This window comes from Podarcis gaigeae, assembly GCF_964106915.1.
Source record: "Podarcis gaigeae genome assembly, chromosome: 8".
Taxonomy (NCBI): domain Eukaryota; kingdom Metazoa; phylum Chordata; class Lepidosauria; order Squamata; family Lacertidae; genus Podarcis; species Podarcis gaigeae.
Genome location: NC_139684.1, coordinates 71,212,971 through 71,227,428, shown reverse-complemented (window position 1 = coordinate 71,227,428; position 14,458 = coordinate 71,212,971). Strand labels below are relative to the sequence as shown.

The 14,458-nt window shown below is 48.7% G+C and overlaps 1 protein-coding gene across 5 annotated transcripts; it reads left to right on the top strand.

Moving 5' to 3' along the window:
• Positions 1–980: 980 nt before the first annotated feature.
• LIN37 (lin-37 DREAM MuvB core complex component) lies at positions 981–11,240 on the top strand. Of its 5 annotated transcripts, none has more exons than XM_083751160.1 (10): positions 981–1,067; positions 1,767–1,821; positions 2,052–2,127; positions 2,590–2,640; positions 4,008–4,037; positions 5,148–5,233; positions 6,118–6,284; positions 7,911–8,060; positions 9,879–9,952; positions 11,035–11,240. In XM_083751160.1, the coding sequence occupies exons 1-10, from the start codon at positions 996–998 to the stop codon at positions 11,114–11,116; spliced, it is 843 nt and encodes a 280-aa protein (XP_083607286.1). In that variant the 5' UTR covers positions 981–995; the 3' UTR covers positions 11,117–11,240. The 5 variants fall into 5 exon arrangements, with proteins under 5 accessions (XP_083607286.1, XP_083607287.1, XP_083607288.1 ...); XM_083751162.1 differs by having other exon boundaries at positions 1,008–1,530; XM_083751163.1 differs by having other exon boundaries at positions 1,016–1,522.
• Positions 11,241–14,458: the final 3,218 nt, after the last annotated feature.

Below are 14,458 nucleotides of genomic sequence, written 5' to 3'. Positions count from 1 at the left end.
AAATTTGCAAACCTGACCCTAAATTTATTTAAGCAGAAACAAGTTCCACTGAGTTCAATGAGAGTCACTACCTTAAGAATACTTATTACTGTCGTTTAGGATGCTTAGATTTTTAGGGAAAGCATTAGCAGCAGGGCCCCCATTAAGGATCTAGACCAGCATGGGGATATACAGGAGGGGACCCAGGTAGGGGTTCCACCAGGGACCCCTGACCGTTAGGTCCAGTCGTGGACGACTCTGGTGTTGCGGCACTCATCTCGCTTTATTGGCTGAGGGAGCCAGCATACAGCTTCCGGGTCATGTGGCTAGCATGACTAAGCCGCTTCTAGCGAACCACTTTACCTTCCCGCCGGAGCGGTACCTATTTATCTATTTGCACTTTGACGTGCTTTCAAACTGCTAGGTTGGCAGGAGCAGGGACCAAGCAACAGGAGCTCACCCCATCAACGGGATTTGAACCGCCAACCTTCTGATCGGCAAGCCCTGGGCTCTGTGGTTTAGACCACAGTGCCACCCGCGTCCCACCAGACCTGGAGCCAGCCCTATTTTCCCTCCATTCCATCCTAGCAATCAAGAGGCTTTCCTGCGGTGGGATCAGATTCTCCATACAGGTCAATTGTCAGCAACTACTACTACTACTAACTCAGTATGCAAAAATGTGAAATGCGAAAACTTTGCAGAGAGGCTTAGGAAGTTTGGTGGTTCGAGCCCACCCAGGGGCAACAGCTGCGGGCAGGATTCAATGACCCTTCCAACTGGACTGTTCTACAAAAAGAGCAACCAAAATAATAATAATAAACTAAGCACTGTTAAGTTCATAAATACACTCTTCTCCACCAACCCCATGACTCCCAATCTTACACTGTGTCCTGCTCCTTAAAATACACACGCACAGAACGCAGAGATCAATTCAAAGAAGGGAAGCGGGCAGCCCATTGGCCGAAGCTTGCCGCCCCCGCCCCGCCCCCGGCAAAAAGTCGCCTACAACTCCCAGCATGCAGCGGGCCAGAGGCGGTTTTTCTGCATTCGTGCGAACTGGCATCAGGGAAGGAGCGATTGGCAGAGAGGTGGCTTCTGCTGTTGCAACTGCGGGTGTTTTGCTGCTTCTTCGCTTGGGGGGTGTCCGGGATCACGCGAGGCCGGGGCGACGGAGAGCAAGGGCAGAAAGGCCAGCAGCAAAGCAAGAAGCAAAGTCCTTTGGTCCGGAGAATCGGGGACCGGCTTCTGCCCTCTCTCCTGGAGGCAACGCGGTCCAGCGCAGGAGAAGCAGCTCCGAAAGGTCAGCTGCAGCAGAACCGAAAGCCTTTCCTGTACCTTGGAGCCCGGGACGAGCCGAGCAGTGCAATGCTGCGCGTGTGTCTACTCGGGAGTAAGCCCCACCGAGTTCAGTAGGGCTTGTTCCCGGCAACAGCGCACAGGGCTGGCTGCCTGGCAGGAGCTTGGCAACATAAAAATAAAAAAAAATAAAAAAGATCCCGCTTCATCGATCACGTGAAGGGTCGGTAGAGGAAACTGCTGTAAGGTAAAAAGGTAAAGCTGCTGTAAACACGGAGGCCAGAAATGTGCGCAAGAGGCGCAGTCTTGTGGCCCTTCTTTGCAAAATCCCATGCTTGTTAAAGGTACCCATCCAACCTTTAAGGTATTTTCAGTTTGCCTCCTTAGTTCATACAATATATCTTCCCATTTTGAACATTCAGTATCACTTGGTCGTAATGGCTAGAATCCTCTGTATCAAGTGAGACACAGGTTTATTTTTTCTCTTGCAGGGAACAGTGATTCTGGTAAACATGCTACACACGAAGGTGAAAACGGAAAAGCCAGGTAGGGGGGCTCTGAAAAAACTGCCACAAAAGTCAGGGGAAAACAGCAGCGGCTGAAAGGGCAGTGCAGAAGTGACCTCATCATTGCAGCCCCACAGCACCCACTGGGCATTAGGTTGGGGACAGCTGCTATGGCGAGAGAAGAGATCCTATGTTGTACTGTAAAGTGGAGGGGATGGGTAAACGCTTTCTGCCAGAATAATGATTTTCTCCCCTGCGGACCTTCCCCAGATCTAGAGACGGCCAATGCTCGAAACCGCCTCGATGCTGTGCTGCAATGCCTACTGGAGAAGTCTGAGGTTGATCGGTAAGTATTGCCAGGTTCTTTTGGGTTCAGGAGTCTGCAATGTGTATGCTTGCGATTTCTCATCTAGTCTCGCCTAGAAGGAAAAGGCCTTAGATTCTTTGTGGCGTGCTTTGCGACTAGCTCCTTCTCCTGCAAGGAGTACAGTGGTTCTTCGGGTTAAGTACTTAATTCGTTCCGGAGGTCCGTTCTTAATCTGAACCTGTTCTTAACCTGAAGCACCACTTTAGGGGCCTCCTGCTGTTGCTGCGCCACCGCTGCACGATTTCTGTTCTCATCCTGAAGCAAAGTTCTTAACCCGAGGTAATATTTCTGGGTTAGCGGAGTCTGTAAGCTGAAGCGTATGTAACCCGAGGTACCACTGTAGTTGCTCCAAGAGGTGGGTCCTCAAGTGAGATGCCAGTTTTCCTCCCCGGACACAGCTGCTGACATCCTGTTCCCCCTTTTCCTGACTCATCTCCACAGGGAGCAGATGGAAGAGGACTCTGGGAAGACTCCCTCAGATGTACTCAGCAAGTAAGACACTCAAGCATTCCCTAGTTGCTTTCGCTTGCCCTTGACTGCTGTGCCATGCCATGAAGTTTTTGGATGGGGAGGAGGCTGTTGCCAAGGGCCAGCTCCTAGATAGCTATAATAATATAGTAGCTATGTCTGCCAGCCAGGGAAAACTGGGGTGGGTGGAGGAGATTCCTGTATTGAAGTAGATGACCTTCAACACTAAAACTCTTTGATCCTGTGGTCCTGCCACTTTGGAACTAAGAGTTGCCCTTCTACTTCAGACCAAGGTCCATTTTGTCTAGTATTCTGTCTCCAGGATCCTGGGCAGCAAATGACACCATTCCCTTTATTTCTGATTGTTGGTCTGTGGATGCAGATATTTTAAAAACTGCTGTGGCAGTGCAGAATGGTAATGACCATACTTCATTGTTTATTCCCAGCAGTTTAGGGTTGGGTGGATGAGGCTGATATTGTAGCCCCACTTACCTGCGAGTAAGCCCCACTGAATTCAGTAAATCCACTATGACTGCACATACCTCCTGTGTTACACCAACTGTGAACAGGTGGGCAAGACTCTTGCCCAGGCATATGCTGAAACTGAGTAAAGGAAGGAGTTCTTCTCCCCCCCCCCCTTAGAGGCCCACCTCTGTTGAGAATCATGCGTTTAGACAGTTGGCTTTTGTTTCCCGCTTCTTCTCTGGGTTTCTTTCCTTTCTTTTCTCTCCAAAGTGTCTAGGACAGGGATCAGCAACCTTTTTCAGCCATGGGCTTGCTCCACCGTCCCTCAGACCATGTGGTGGGCCACACTATATTTTGGGGGGGAAATATGAATGTATTCCTATGCCCCACAAATAACCCAGAGATGCATTTTAAATAAAAGGACACATTCTACTTGGGTAAAAACACGCTGATTCCCAGACCATCCGTGGGCTGGATTGAGAAGGCGATTGGGCCGCATCCGGCCCCCGGGCCTTAGGTTGCCTACCCCTGGTCTAGGAGAATGGAAGGAACCTGTGAAAATGAGCCCCACAGCTTTGCCCTAAATATCCTAATAGGTTAAGGATATAGTAATTTGCAGAAAACAAACCTAGCTACTAGGTTTGGGGTGTCTGTGTTTGCCAAGAGGGCTAATAGAAAAGATCTTAATTTGTAAAGTTGCTGTGGGATATTTATTTTTATATAAGGGCTTTAAAAATGGAGCCGACTTCTACTGAAAGTCATGGAAGAGGAGTGTTCTTGGGGGGCCCCAAACCCTAAGAATGGTTAATCCTCTCCTGGGACCAGCTATCCTGGAGAGTAGGGTGGTTTTTTCCCCCTTTTTCTTCTTGCTGGTGAAGCTGTTGCATTCTGGGCAATTCCTAAATCCTCTTGCTTTGCGGTTTCAGGGACTCTTCTCCTACTGCCACAGGAAAGAGGTATGGTTCTTTACAGCGTCTTTCCCACCTGTTGATAACAATAGCATGGGAGATTTCAGATTTCACCATTCTTAGCTCAGCTTAGCTCAGACTCTTAGTCTCAGGGTTGTGGGTTTGAGCCCCACATTGGGCAAAATATTCCTGCGCTGCAGGTGGTTGGATTAGATGATCCTCGTGGTCCCTTCTTACAATTCTGCGAGTCTATTATTCCACTGTACTCATTCACCGGAAAAGGGCATTTAGAACTAGGCAGTGTGGATTGGCCGGTTGATGCTCCTGAGCTGGATTTCAAATGAGCAAGTTAAGTAAGCCTATCACTCAAAATACACCTCCTGGAGGTTCTCTAGCACAGGTCTCTCAGGCTTGAAACTATTGCTGCTGCAAACATCGCACTGTCGGTTGTATCCTGTGTTAGTCCTACTCAGTAGATCCGTTGGCATTAGTGGACATGACTAACTTAGGTCCATTAGGTTCAGTGGATCCTACTCTGAGCAAAAGTGAATTAGCCCTGTGTTACTTCATGGGCTCACACATTTTGGTTGGCTTTGTTGGCGAGCTGTTGCTTGTATTTGCCACCAACACCATCCACTGACATGCAGGGGAAACTTGAGGAAAGGTTGGGATCATGTGCCTGAGCACACACAGACTGAGAAGCAGTGCAGCTTCTTGCTGCTTCCAAGGTCCTCAGAGCCTGTCTCAAGGTCAACAAGTGAGCCCTCTCCCTTCGTCCCTCCAGGTGTTGCTGAATGAACTACAGCTCCTGTCAGCCCGAAAAAGCATGGCTAATGGCCTGGGATGATAGAAATTGTAATTCAGCAATACCTGGAGGGTCAGATATTCCAGCTTTTAAGGCTTGCGCTACGCAGCATTTCCATCAGATTTTGTATTTTGTGTTTTTTATGTTGTAATTTTATGCTGTGAACTGTGCAATATACAAATTTAATAAATAATAGTAATAATAATCTGCCAGTGTTAGCGGCTTTCAGTTTTGCTTGCACAAGAGATGCTGTGGCTTGCCCCCAGGGCTTGGAAAGTGCCTCCAGGCCTTTCTGACACTTGTGCAGCGAGTCGGCTAGCTGCACAGTTTCTAAACTGTGGCGTTGCTCTCAGGCCGTCCAGCCGGTTCTCTCACCACCGCCGCAAGAAGAGGAAAGAGACGGACGATGGATTGACGGAGGGTGGGCAGCAGAAACAGAGTGAGTAGAAACATTGGGCTGCTCCAGCAAGACTCCTCCGAAAGATGTGGTTGATCACAGAGTTGGCCGAACCAGGATGTGGGTGGAGCCTATCCCCTCCTTGAAGCTGGCAATCCTTGAAGCCAGTGCAGGCCAGCTTATCCGAGCAAATGGGGCACTGCCCCATCAACCTCTTTCTGCCCTTAGCCATCCCCTGCTTCGTTCCTTACAACTGGTCAGGGCATGGCTTTATGTGTCATTGGCTCTGGCTCCACCTATTGTTACCAACACTGGCAATAATAATAATAATTGGACATGTCTTTAAGTTAACATCTTACATTAAAAACCTGACAGTACCAAATTATCAAAGGTTTTTCACCAAAGCCAGACTAAACGTCTTTCCTTCTGTCGTGTTGGATGGCAGGTTGAGAGGAGTTCCCGACCAGGACAGACTTTGCTCGTGTGCTCAAGACATCAATTCCATAAAACATATTTTGCTGCACTGTGCGAAATATGAGCAAGCCAGGGCTGTCTGAGATTACCCTTGCTGGTACCCTTTCCAGGAAAATCAGAGGCTCACTATGTCAGGTTCCTATTGGAAGAACGGACAAACGCTAGAACATTAGCAGTGGCAAAGTTTTTAATCAGTGGTTGCAAGAACCAATGATTCCTATCCTTAAGTCTGAACAAAATGCTTGTTTAACCTGGAGGTAGGCTGTATGAATTGTGCATTGCTTTGTAACGATTTGTTGGGTCTCTGGACCATAATAAAGATTGGTTGGTTGGTTGGTTGGTTGGTTGATAATAAATGGAGCCCTTAGTGGCTCCCATATAGCCCCAAGAACTGGATGACATTTTAAAGGGCTGCCTTGCAGAGCTATGTCTTGCTACCTTGTCCCCCGCAGACACCTATGTCATCAAGCTGTTTGACCGGAGCGTTGACCTGGCTCAGTTCTCCGAGAGCACCCCGCTGTACCCCATCTGTCGGGCCTGGATGCGGAACAGCCCCATGGTCCGGGAGCAGGAGCGATCTCCCAGCCCGAATCTGCCTGTCCTACTGGAGGATGAGGAGGTACTAAATAAGAGGCCCTCGCTTAGGAAAGGGTGCAGCAGGGCCAGTCCTCTCATTGGGCAGAGTGAGCCCTTTGCCACAGGTGGCAGACAAGGGGGAGGTAGCAGACTGGTATTCCTCCCCCCATCCGCTGCTGCCGCCATCTTGTTTCAGTGTGGCAGGGCCTGGCAAAGGTGGTCCAGAAAACTCTTACAGCTTACTATTACCTCAAGGGATCTAGGAATGCCTGTGCTACTACCACCTAATCCAAGATCAAAAAATATTACCACAAAACTTCAGAGGGGAAGGGTTGGCTGTGGTCGGTCTGCACTGACATTGGGCAGAATTCTACCCGGCTGCCATGAAAACAAAGCACACTCTTTTTGATTAATACTCTTTTGTGTGTACTGGCCAGGTTCAACATGTTAGGCCGCACTTTGGCTCAGCAAGACCACACAAATTTGCAGGCCTCCCAGAGAGGAGCTCACAGCCGCTTTGCTTCTGAGTTTTAAATAACCAATAATTTGCTGCCACCTCACTCTGCCCAATGATGAGGCCATCCCTGCAGTGTGGCATAGTGGTTAGAGGTTTGGGCTTGGCTCCTGGCTCAGGGATGGAAAGAAGATAAAGTTCCAGCCAGAGAGGAATGGCTGATGAAGGTGATGGACTATGCCGAAATGGCGAAACTGGGAAAATCAGAAACCAGGAAGAGAAGAATTTTAAGAAGGAATGGGAAAAAATTATAATGTACTTAAGAGAGCACTGTAAACAACTAAAAACTTTGGCAGGATTTGAGTGGTGCTTATAATGTACGAGAAACTATGGGAAAATAGATTATTATTCTTTTAACAAATTAGAGAAAATAAGATAAGCACATGAAGGGGGGACAAGATTGACAATGGTAACAATGGAAGGGCAGAGGGAAGTCAAGAGATTCAGAGGAGTCTAAATGAGGAGGTGAAAGATGTGTTTGAATTTAAATTTGTTATGTAAAACTTAATAAAAATATTTTTTAATAAAGAGGTTTGGAGTTGGACCGCAGAGACCAGGCTCAAATCCCTACTCAGCCCCCCACAGCACACAGTGTTGCCTAACCTACCTCCCAGATTACATTGTGATCATGAAATTGGAACATTCCCATGCAGGTGGCGCTGTGGGTTAAAGCCTCAGCGCCTAGGACCTGCCGATCGAAAGGTCGGCGGTTTGAATCCCTGCGGCGGGGTGCGCTCCCGCTGCTCGGTCCCAGCGCCTGCCAACCTAGCAGTTCGAAAGCACCCTCGGGTGCAAGTAGATAAATAGGGACCGCTTACTAGCGGGAAGGTAAATGGCGTTTCCGTGTGCAGCTCTGGCTCACCAGAGCAGCGATGTCACGCTGGCCACGTGACCCGGAAGTGTCTCTGGACAGCGCTGGCCCCTGGCCTCTTGAGTGAGATGGGCGCACAACCCCAGAGTCTGTCAAGACTGGCCCGTACGGGCAGGGGTACCTTTACCTTTACCTTACCATGTATACTGCCTCAAGCTGGGAAAGGGGTGGGGTATAAACATAGGAAATGAATGGAGTGGGGGGGACTTTTCGGCTTGGCAAGTCCACAGTCGAAGAGATACTGAACCTGTGCCTCTCTTCTTTCCCCGTGTTTTTGATCCTAGGGCGCCGAAGGTCTGAATGGGAAGAGTCAGGATGTGTACAAGCTGCCGCCTCCTGCTCCCTGCCACACAAATGCCTCAGGGGAACCAGTAAACCTGCGTATCCCATCCCCGCTAGAGCCTGAAGACAAGGCGAAAGTAGCTGCTGACACGGTCAGAGCACCCTAAAGCAGGGAGGTGGGGGAGAAGGGAGAAAAGGAGTGTGGGAGCTCTGCTGATTTGAAGCAATCTATATTCAGGGACGTGGGTGGCGCTGTGGGTTAAACCACAGAGCCTAGGACTTGCCAATCAGAAGGTCAGTGGTTCGAATCCCCGTGACAGGGTGAGCTTCCGTTCCTCAGTCCCTGCTCCTGCCCACCTAGCAGTTTGAAAGCACATCAAAGTGCAAGTAGATAAATAGGTACCGCTCTGGTGGGAAGGTAAACGGCATTTCCGTGCGCTGCTCTGGTTCACCAGAAGCAGGTTAGTCATGCTGGCCACATGACCCGGAAACTGTACGCCGGCTCCCTAGGCCAATAAAGCGAGATGAGCGCTGCAACCCCAGAGTCGGCCACGACTGGACCTAATGGTCAGTGGTCCCTTTACCTTTACCTATATTTATATTCAGTTCTTTTTTTCTGGGGGGACACAGGGGACGCATACCCCTAAACATTTTGTGAATCTAAGTTTGGCCTCTTTGAGGGGCAGTATTTCAATATGAGTAGGAAAATGAGAGTACCCCTAAACATTTTTTTAAGGGGGGAAAGCACTGTTTATATTTATATCTTGCTCTTCCTCCTGCAGGAGCCAAGAGCAGCAAACACATCCACAATAAAACAGTTTAAAAACATTCTAAAAACATTTGGAGGATCCAGTGAACTGTAGTGCTGAGAGCTGTCAGGAAACCCCATTCCCCTCACAGAGCTGCAATTTCCAGGAAGAAGGTCTGACTGTGAAACCACTTTGTGAATTGTAGCTCTGGGAGGGGAATTGGGAGAGGGGTCTCCTGACATCTCCCAGCATTAAATCCCAGTTCCCAGGACTCTTTGGGGGGAAGGCATGTTTAAAGTGGCATGATACTGCTTTAAACGAATTGTGCAGATGGGGGCCTCAGCTTCACCTGCTGCAGAGTTAAAATCCTTGGCCAGGCTGGCCAGCCATGGACTGCAATTCACCACAGTGTTCCCTCAGTTTCTGGAATACCTGGGGAAATTTGTAAGAGCTTGCAGTTTCCTCTTAGCAATATTGAGTGCTGTTTGGTTTTATTAGAGACTGGGGACTGAACTCTTCTTTCTCCTTATTGTTGCACTAGTATGACATCTCAAAGTTGCAAGCTTCTTTTGAGCTATGTGGGAAAGCTGAGTATAAATAACTACAAAGGCTGAACAACCATCAACTAATAGTTACTGAACTAGAATTTTCTGGCAAGTTTGATTCTATTCACCAGGGGCTCTGTCAAGACCTGGATTTCCCACTGTTCACATTCTCTCTCTTCCCCTCCACCTTTTTTTTACGTGTGTAGATAGAGTTGTCAACTGAGGGTGGCATTTTATCTGAAATGGTCGGCAGCCAATAAACATATAGGAAGCCTTATACCAACCGAAACATTGATCTCTGAAGCTTAGTATTGTCTGCTACTGATGGCAGCTGCACTCACATAAATACACAAATTTTACACGTGCAAATATTGAATGTATAGGCCATTTAAAACATTTCGTTTCTTTTAACAAGTAAAGATAATTATTTAAAGTCAACAGACTCTCAGCATGTTGACTGTGATTTCTGCAAGAAAATATATCTCTGCGTTTTCATTTTTTCCAACTAAGGGGGTTACTGCATCTTCATTTCATTTGCTTCTTGGCCTTTGGATAGCTTTTGAGTTGATTGGGTTATTCTGCTTGCCAGGCCGCTGTGTCAGCCCTACAGGGCTTTAGGCCAAGCAGAGTGCTGACGAAATCCCTTCCCTCTCTCTCTCTCTCTCCCCAACTCCAGGCTTCTGATGCCGTACCATCAATGTCCTCCCTCATCTACAAGAACATGGAGCGGTGGAAGAAGATCAGGCAGAGGTAGGATGCTGGGCTCTGGAAGCAAGGAGGAGGAGGGCATGAGGCAAAGAACCTTTTGCAGAGGAGGCCGGTCCATTAAGGCAAACTGGGGCACTGCCCCACAAACTGCCAGATTCATTTATGACCATTGTCCTTTATTAAATGTGTTTAGCACCCTTCCTTGGTAGATCTCAGGGTGGTTCGCGAGCATAAAAATACTAGATTAAAACTCAGAATACATAATAAAAACAGGAATGAAATAAACCCATAACCGCCCCTCCCCAGCACTCCCACAAACACCTTTTCAGTGATATAGGATGTTAGCCAAAGGCCTGGCTGAAGAGGAATGTTTTTGCCTGGCACCTAAAGGTCAATAATGGTGCCAGGCAATTTAGGGTGGTGCAAGCTGGTCTCCCACACAGGGCACCAAGCTGAAGGGATGCCAAATAACAACACCACCACCTACATACGGGTATATAAAAAATCAACTGCACCAAAATGATTTATTGTGAAAATAAGAAATGGGGAGGGGGGAGATATTGTCCTCCCTCAGGGCACCATATCCACTGCCACCAGCTTCAGTCTGCCCTCAGCCCAGCCCCTTACCTGCCTCCCTCCTTACCTGCGGCCAGTCAAGGGAGTGGCCCTGGCTTCCTCTCCTTTGATTCCTGTAGAGCAGAAGAGCTTTCCAAACTCTGTGTCGTGACACGTTAGTGCTTCAGTTGCCGTGTGTAGGCGTGCTTGTGTGAATGCTCTTATAAGGGGTTAGTTTAACCTCCGGCTTGCTAGTAAAACTGAATTACAGTATCGTGAAACGACGCATGTCTAAAAAGTGTGTCGCTGACATGAGAAGTTTGGGAAGCTCTGCCATAGAGCTTAGCAGGGAGGAAGTCGGAGACGAAACTAGAACTAGGTAGCTCCGCCCACCATAAGTCTCTAGCCCCACCTACCATTGGTCTCCCCGCCTTACACCCTACCAGCCTCAAGGGGCACCAGCAACCACTGTTTGTGGGGATCGTGGGAAACAACTGATCTGAGAGAGCCATGGGTACAAAGAGACGTACGGGGCTGTGTGGCTGACTTGTGGCCTCCGCTATTCACAGGTGGAAAGAGGGATCGCACAAGAACCAGCTGCGATACTCGGAGAGCATGAAGATTCTGAAGGAGATGTACGAGCGGCAGTGAGAGACACACCTGACCATAGCCAACAACCTTTTGTAAATCTCCCCTTCCCTGGAGTCCTTTGCCTTGGCATTAACTGGCTTCAGTTTTATGGAACAATAAACACAGTATTTGGAATAGGTCCACATATATGTGTGTATATATCCGTTCCTTGGAGCTGAGGAGGACCCACACAGGTAAACCAGGATGCTATGAATTGTCTAGAGGTGTTGATAATCTGTGTGAGGTTGGGCAGCTTCTTCAGACCCTAGACTTGATTCCTTTGTCCCCTTGGCTCCCCCACCCCCAGGCTGCCCAATGAATCCTCTTGAGGCAGAAAATAATATAAAATAATATAAAGAGTTTTCTGCTTCAGCAAGGATCTTCCTTAGCCCTAGCACTTACCTGCACCCTCTGTTCTTCTGACTTGCACTTTGAGCTTACCCTCTTGGCCATGGGTAGGCAAACTAAGGCCCGGGGACCGGATGCGGCCCAATCGCCTTCTCAATCCAGCCCGTGGACAGTCTGGGAATCAGTGTGTTTATACATGAGTAGAATGTGCCCTTTTATTTAAAATGCATCCTTGGGTTATTTGTGGGGCCTGCCTGGTGTTTTTACATGAGTAGAACCTGTGCTTTTATTTAAAATGCATCTCTGGGTTATTTGTGGGGCATAGGAATTTGTTCATTTTTTTCCCTTCAAAATATAGTCCAGCCCCCCACAAGGTCTGAGGGACAGTGGACTGGCCCCCTGCTGAAAAAGTTTGCTGACCCCTGCTCCTGGCTTTTCCTGAGTACTGGCTTTGTCCTATACCCCCTGGTTCACCTATAGGCGTGGTTGTGAGGGGAAAGAAGAGTTTCTTGGAGAAAAGGTGGGCTTTTTGTTGTTTAGTCGTTTAGTCATGTCCGACTCTTCGTGATCCCAGAGCACGCCAGGCACTCCTGTCTTCCACTGCCTTCCGCAGTTAGGTCAAACTCACGCTGGTAGCTTTGAAAACACTGTCTAGCCATCTTGTCCTCTGTCGTCCCCTTCTCCTTGTGCCCTCCATCTTTCCCAACACCAGGGTCTGAAAACTCCATGGACAAAGACAACAGGCATATAAAAGGTGGGCTAGAGACCTAATAATTCTGAAAAGGAGGATGGTGAGAACAAAGTCCAGCTAAATCGCCTCCTGAGTTTCATTTCATGGACCTGGTGAGGAGAGAGGAATGGCCCTGCACAGCTGCCACGCCAGGACTTGGCAGCTCATGCCCTTTTTCTCAGCGATAGCAGGCTAGCAGCAAAAATCCGCTCGGCGGGTCGCCAGAGGCTTGATAGGCAGAGCAACATTTGGGCCCGGTGAGTCAGTGGAGTGTGACACAGCCGGAGATCTCCAGAGTGGCTTTTTATGGGCTGGATTCGGAGAACACCCGTTGGTGCGAAGGACTGTGATGCAGTGGAAGAACACCTGCTTTGAGTGCAGGTTCAATACCCAGGTTCAATCCCTGGTGTGTCCTTGTAGGGCTGGGAGAAAATATTGCCTGAAATCTTGGACAGCCTCTGCCAGCCAGCGTGGAGAGCTAGGGGTCTGACTCATAAGAAGGACCTTGCTGGATGGGGCTCAGGGCTCACCCAGCCTAGCAGCCTGTTCCTTATAGCAGCTGACCAGATGCCAAAGCCGGCAAGCAGGACCCGGGTGCAGGAGCACTCTCCCCTTCACCGCATCTTCCTGTGTTGCTGTGATGTTTGGTGGAGAGGGGTGTAGCTCAGTGGTCGGGCACGTTTTATTAAAATTATTTCCTGCCCTTCACCAGCAGGTCTCAAGAGCACATGTATGCAAATGGCCTCCCCAGCATCTCCAGGTAGGAGTGGGAAAGACGCCTCACTGAAGCACCAGAGAGCTGCTGCCGGTCAGTGCAGGTGACACTGAGCTAGACTGAACAGCAGTCCGCCTTGACCTTCAGGGACTTGGCTTACTCCCCGCCCCCTTTGGCAGTAGATAAGCAGAACAAAGCGGAAGGAGTCTCTTACCATTTACAGATATTAATGATTACAGAGAGAGAACAAAGAATCCATTCCTAGGAATGAAGGTGCTCCCAGTTAAGGGTTCCACCTGCTTCCTCCCCTAGTCACCCATGTCAGTTCCTCGTCTTGCAACCACTGTGCTTTCTGTGTTGCCACCCTCTCTGCTCTCCTTGACCTTGGGCTGAGCGGATGGATGCTTACCAGTGAGAGAGAGTCTGTTAACTCTCCCCCAGTTCTTCTTCTCCTAGCTGTTCACCACCCAGTTCTTCCCAACTTCTGTCTTCTGAACTATGTCCCTCTGCAAACCACTGTTCCAAATCTATACTGTCCCACTGCTCCTGGGAAGATTGAGGATCCTGATCCTCAGCACGGTCCCTGTCAGCTGCTTCCTACGCAGAACTATTGTTGCCCCTCTCCTTCACTGGTCAGCTCCTTTGGAAGGACTTCATACCACACCGAAGCCTTGCTCTGCTAGGTAGTATTGTCTACTACAGTTGACTCTCAACTTATGTTCCAGGGATAGAGCACAAAGCCAAAATCATGCATCGTCAAAGCCCTTTGGGTGCAACGGCAAGTGGGATTGCCAATGTGTTTTTTCCCAGATGCCTGCATCCTTATTTTTATTTTATTTTATTATTGCCAAGTGCGTAAAGCTGAATGTGCGCAGGTTAAATGGGTGCAAGTTGCAGCTCTCCTGCAAATCAGGCATGCACAAACTATCCAAACTGTTGGGTCAATTTCGTTTTTCACTAGAACCTCGAGATCTGCCAACCAGAACCAGGTGCAAACAACATACAGTCAGGATTAAAGAACAAGGCTCACATCTTTCGCCTAGGAATTTGTCTCCAGAACTGAACTGAGCTCACACTCCTTTCGCACTCAAGCCCACAGCTGTCTTTGTTTCATCCACTTAACTGAAGTGAGGAAAGACATACTGGGTTGCATCCACTATTAAGCAGTGTAGCCTCATAGACGTGAATGGACATCACTAACTTAGGTCCATTAATGCCATAGTAACATGGGAATCTGCCTTCAACAGAGATCAGTGGTCCATTCTAGCTCAGTGGCTCCCTGACTGGCAGTTGATTCTCCAGGGTTTCAATTGGAGGGTATGTGCTTCTGGCCCCACCCACCACTGTCATGTGACCTCTGGGAAGTTGTCCAGAAGGGAATACAATAGGGTTGCCGTATTTCAAAAAGAGAAAATCCGGACACAAAAGTCATTGAGCTATTTTCACAAGATCTCAACAAGAAAAAGAAGTTTCAAAGCTATTTTTAAGGAAATTTGCCGAAATCTACACTTCCGACATGGGTTTGCCGTATGTCTGGATTTCCCCGGATGTTTAAGCAATTTCTGCCCAG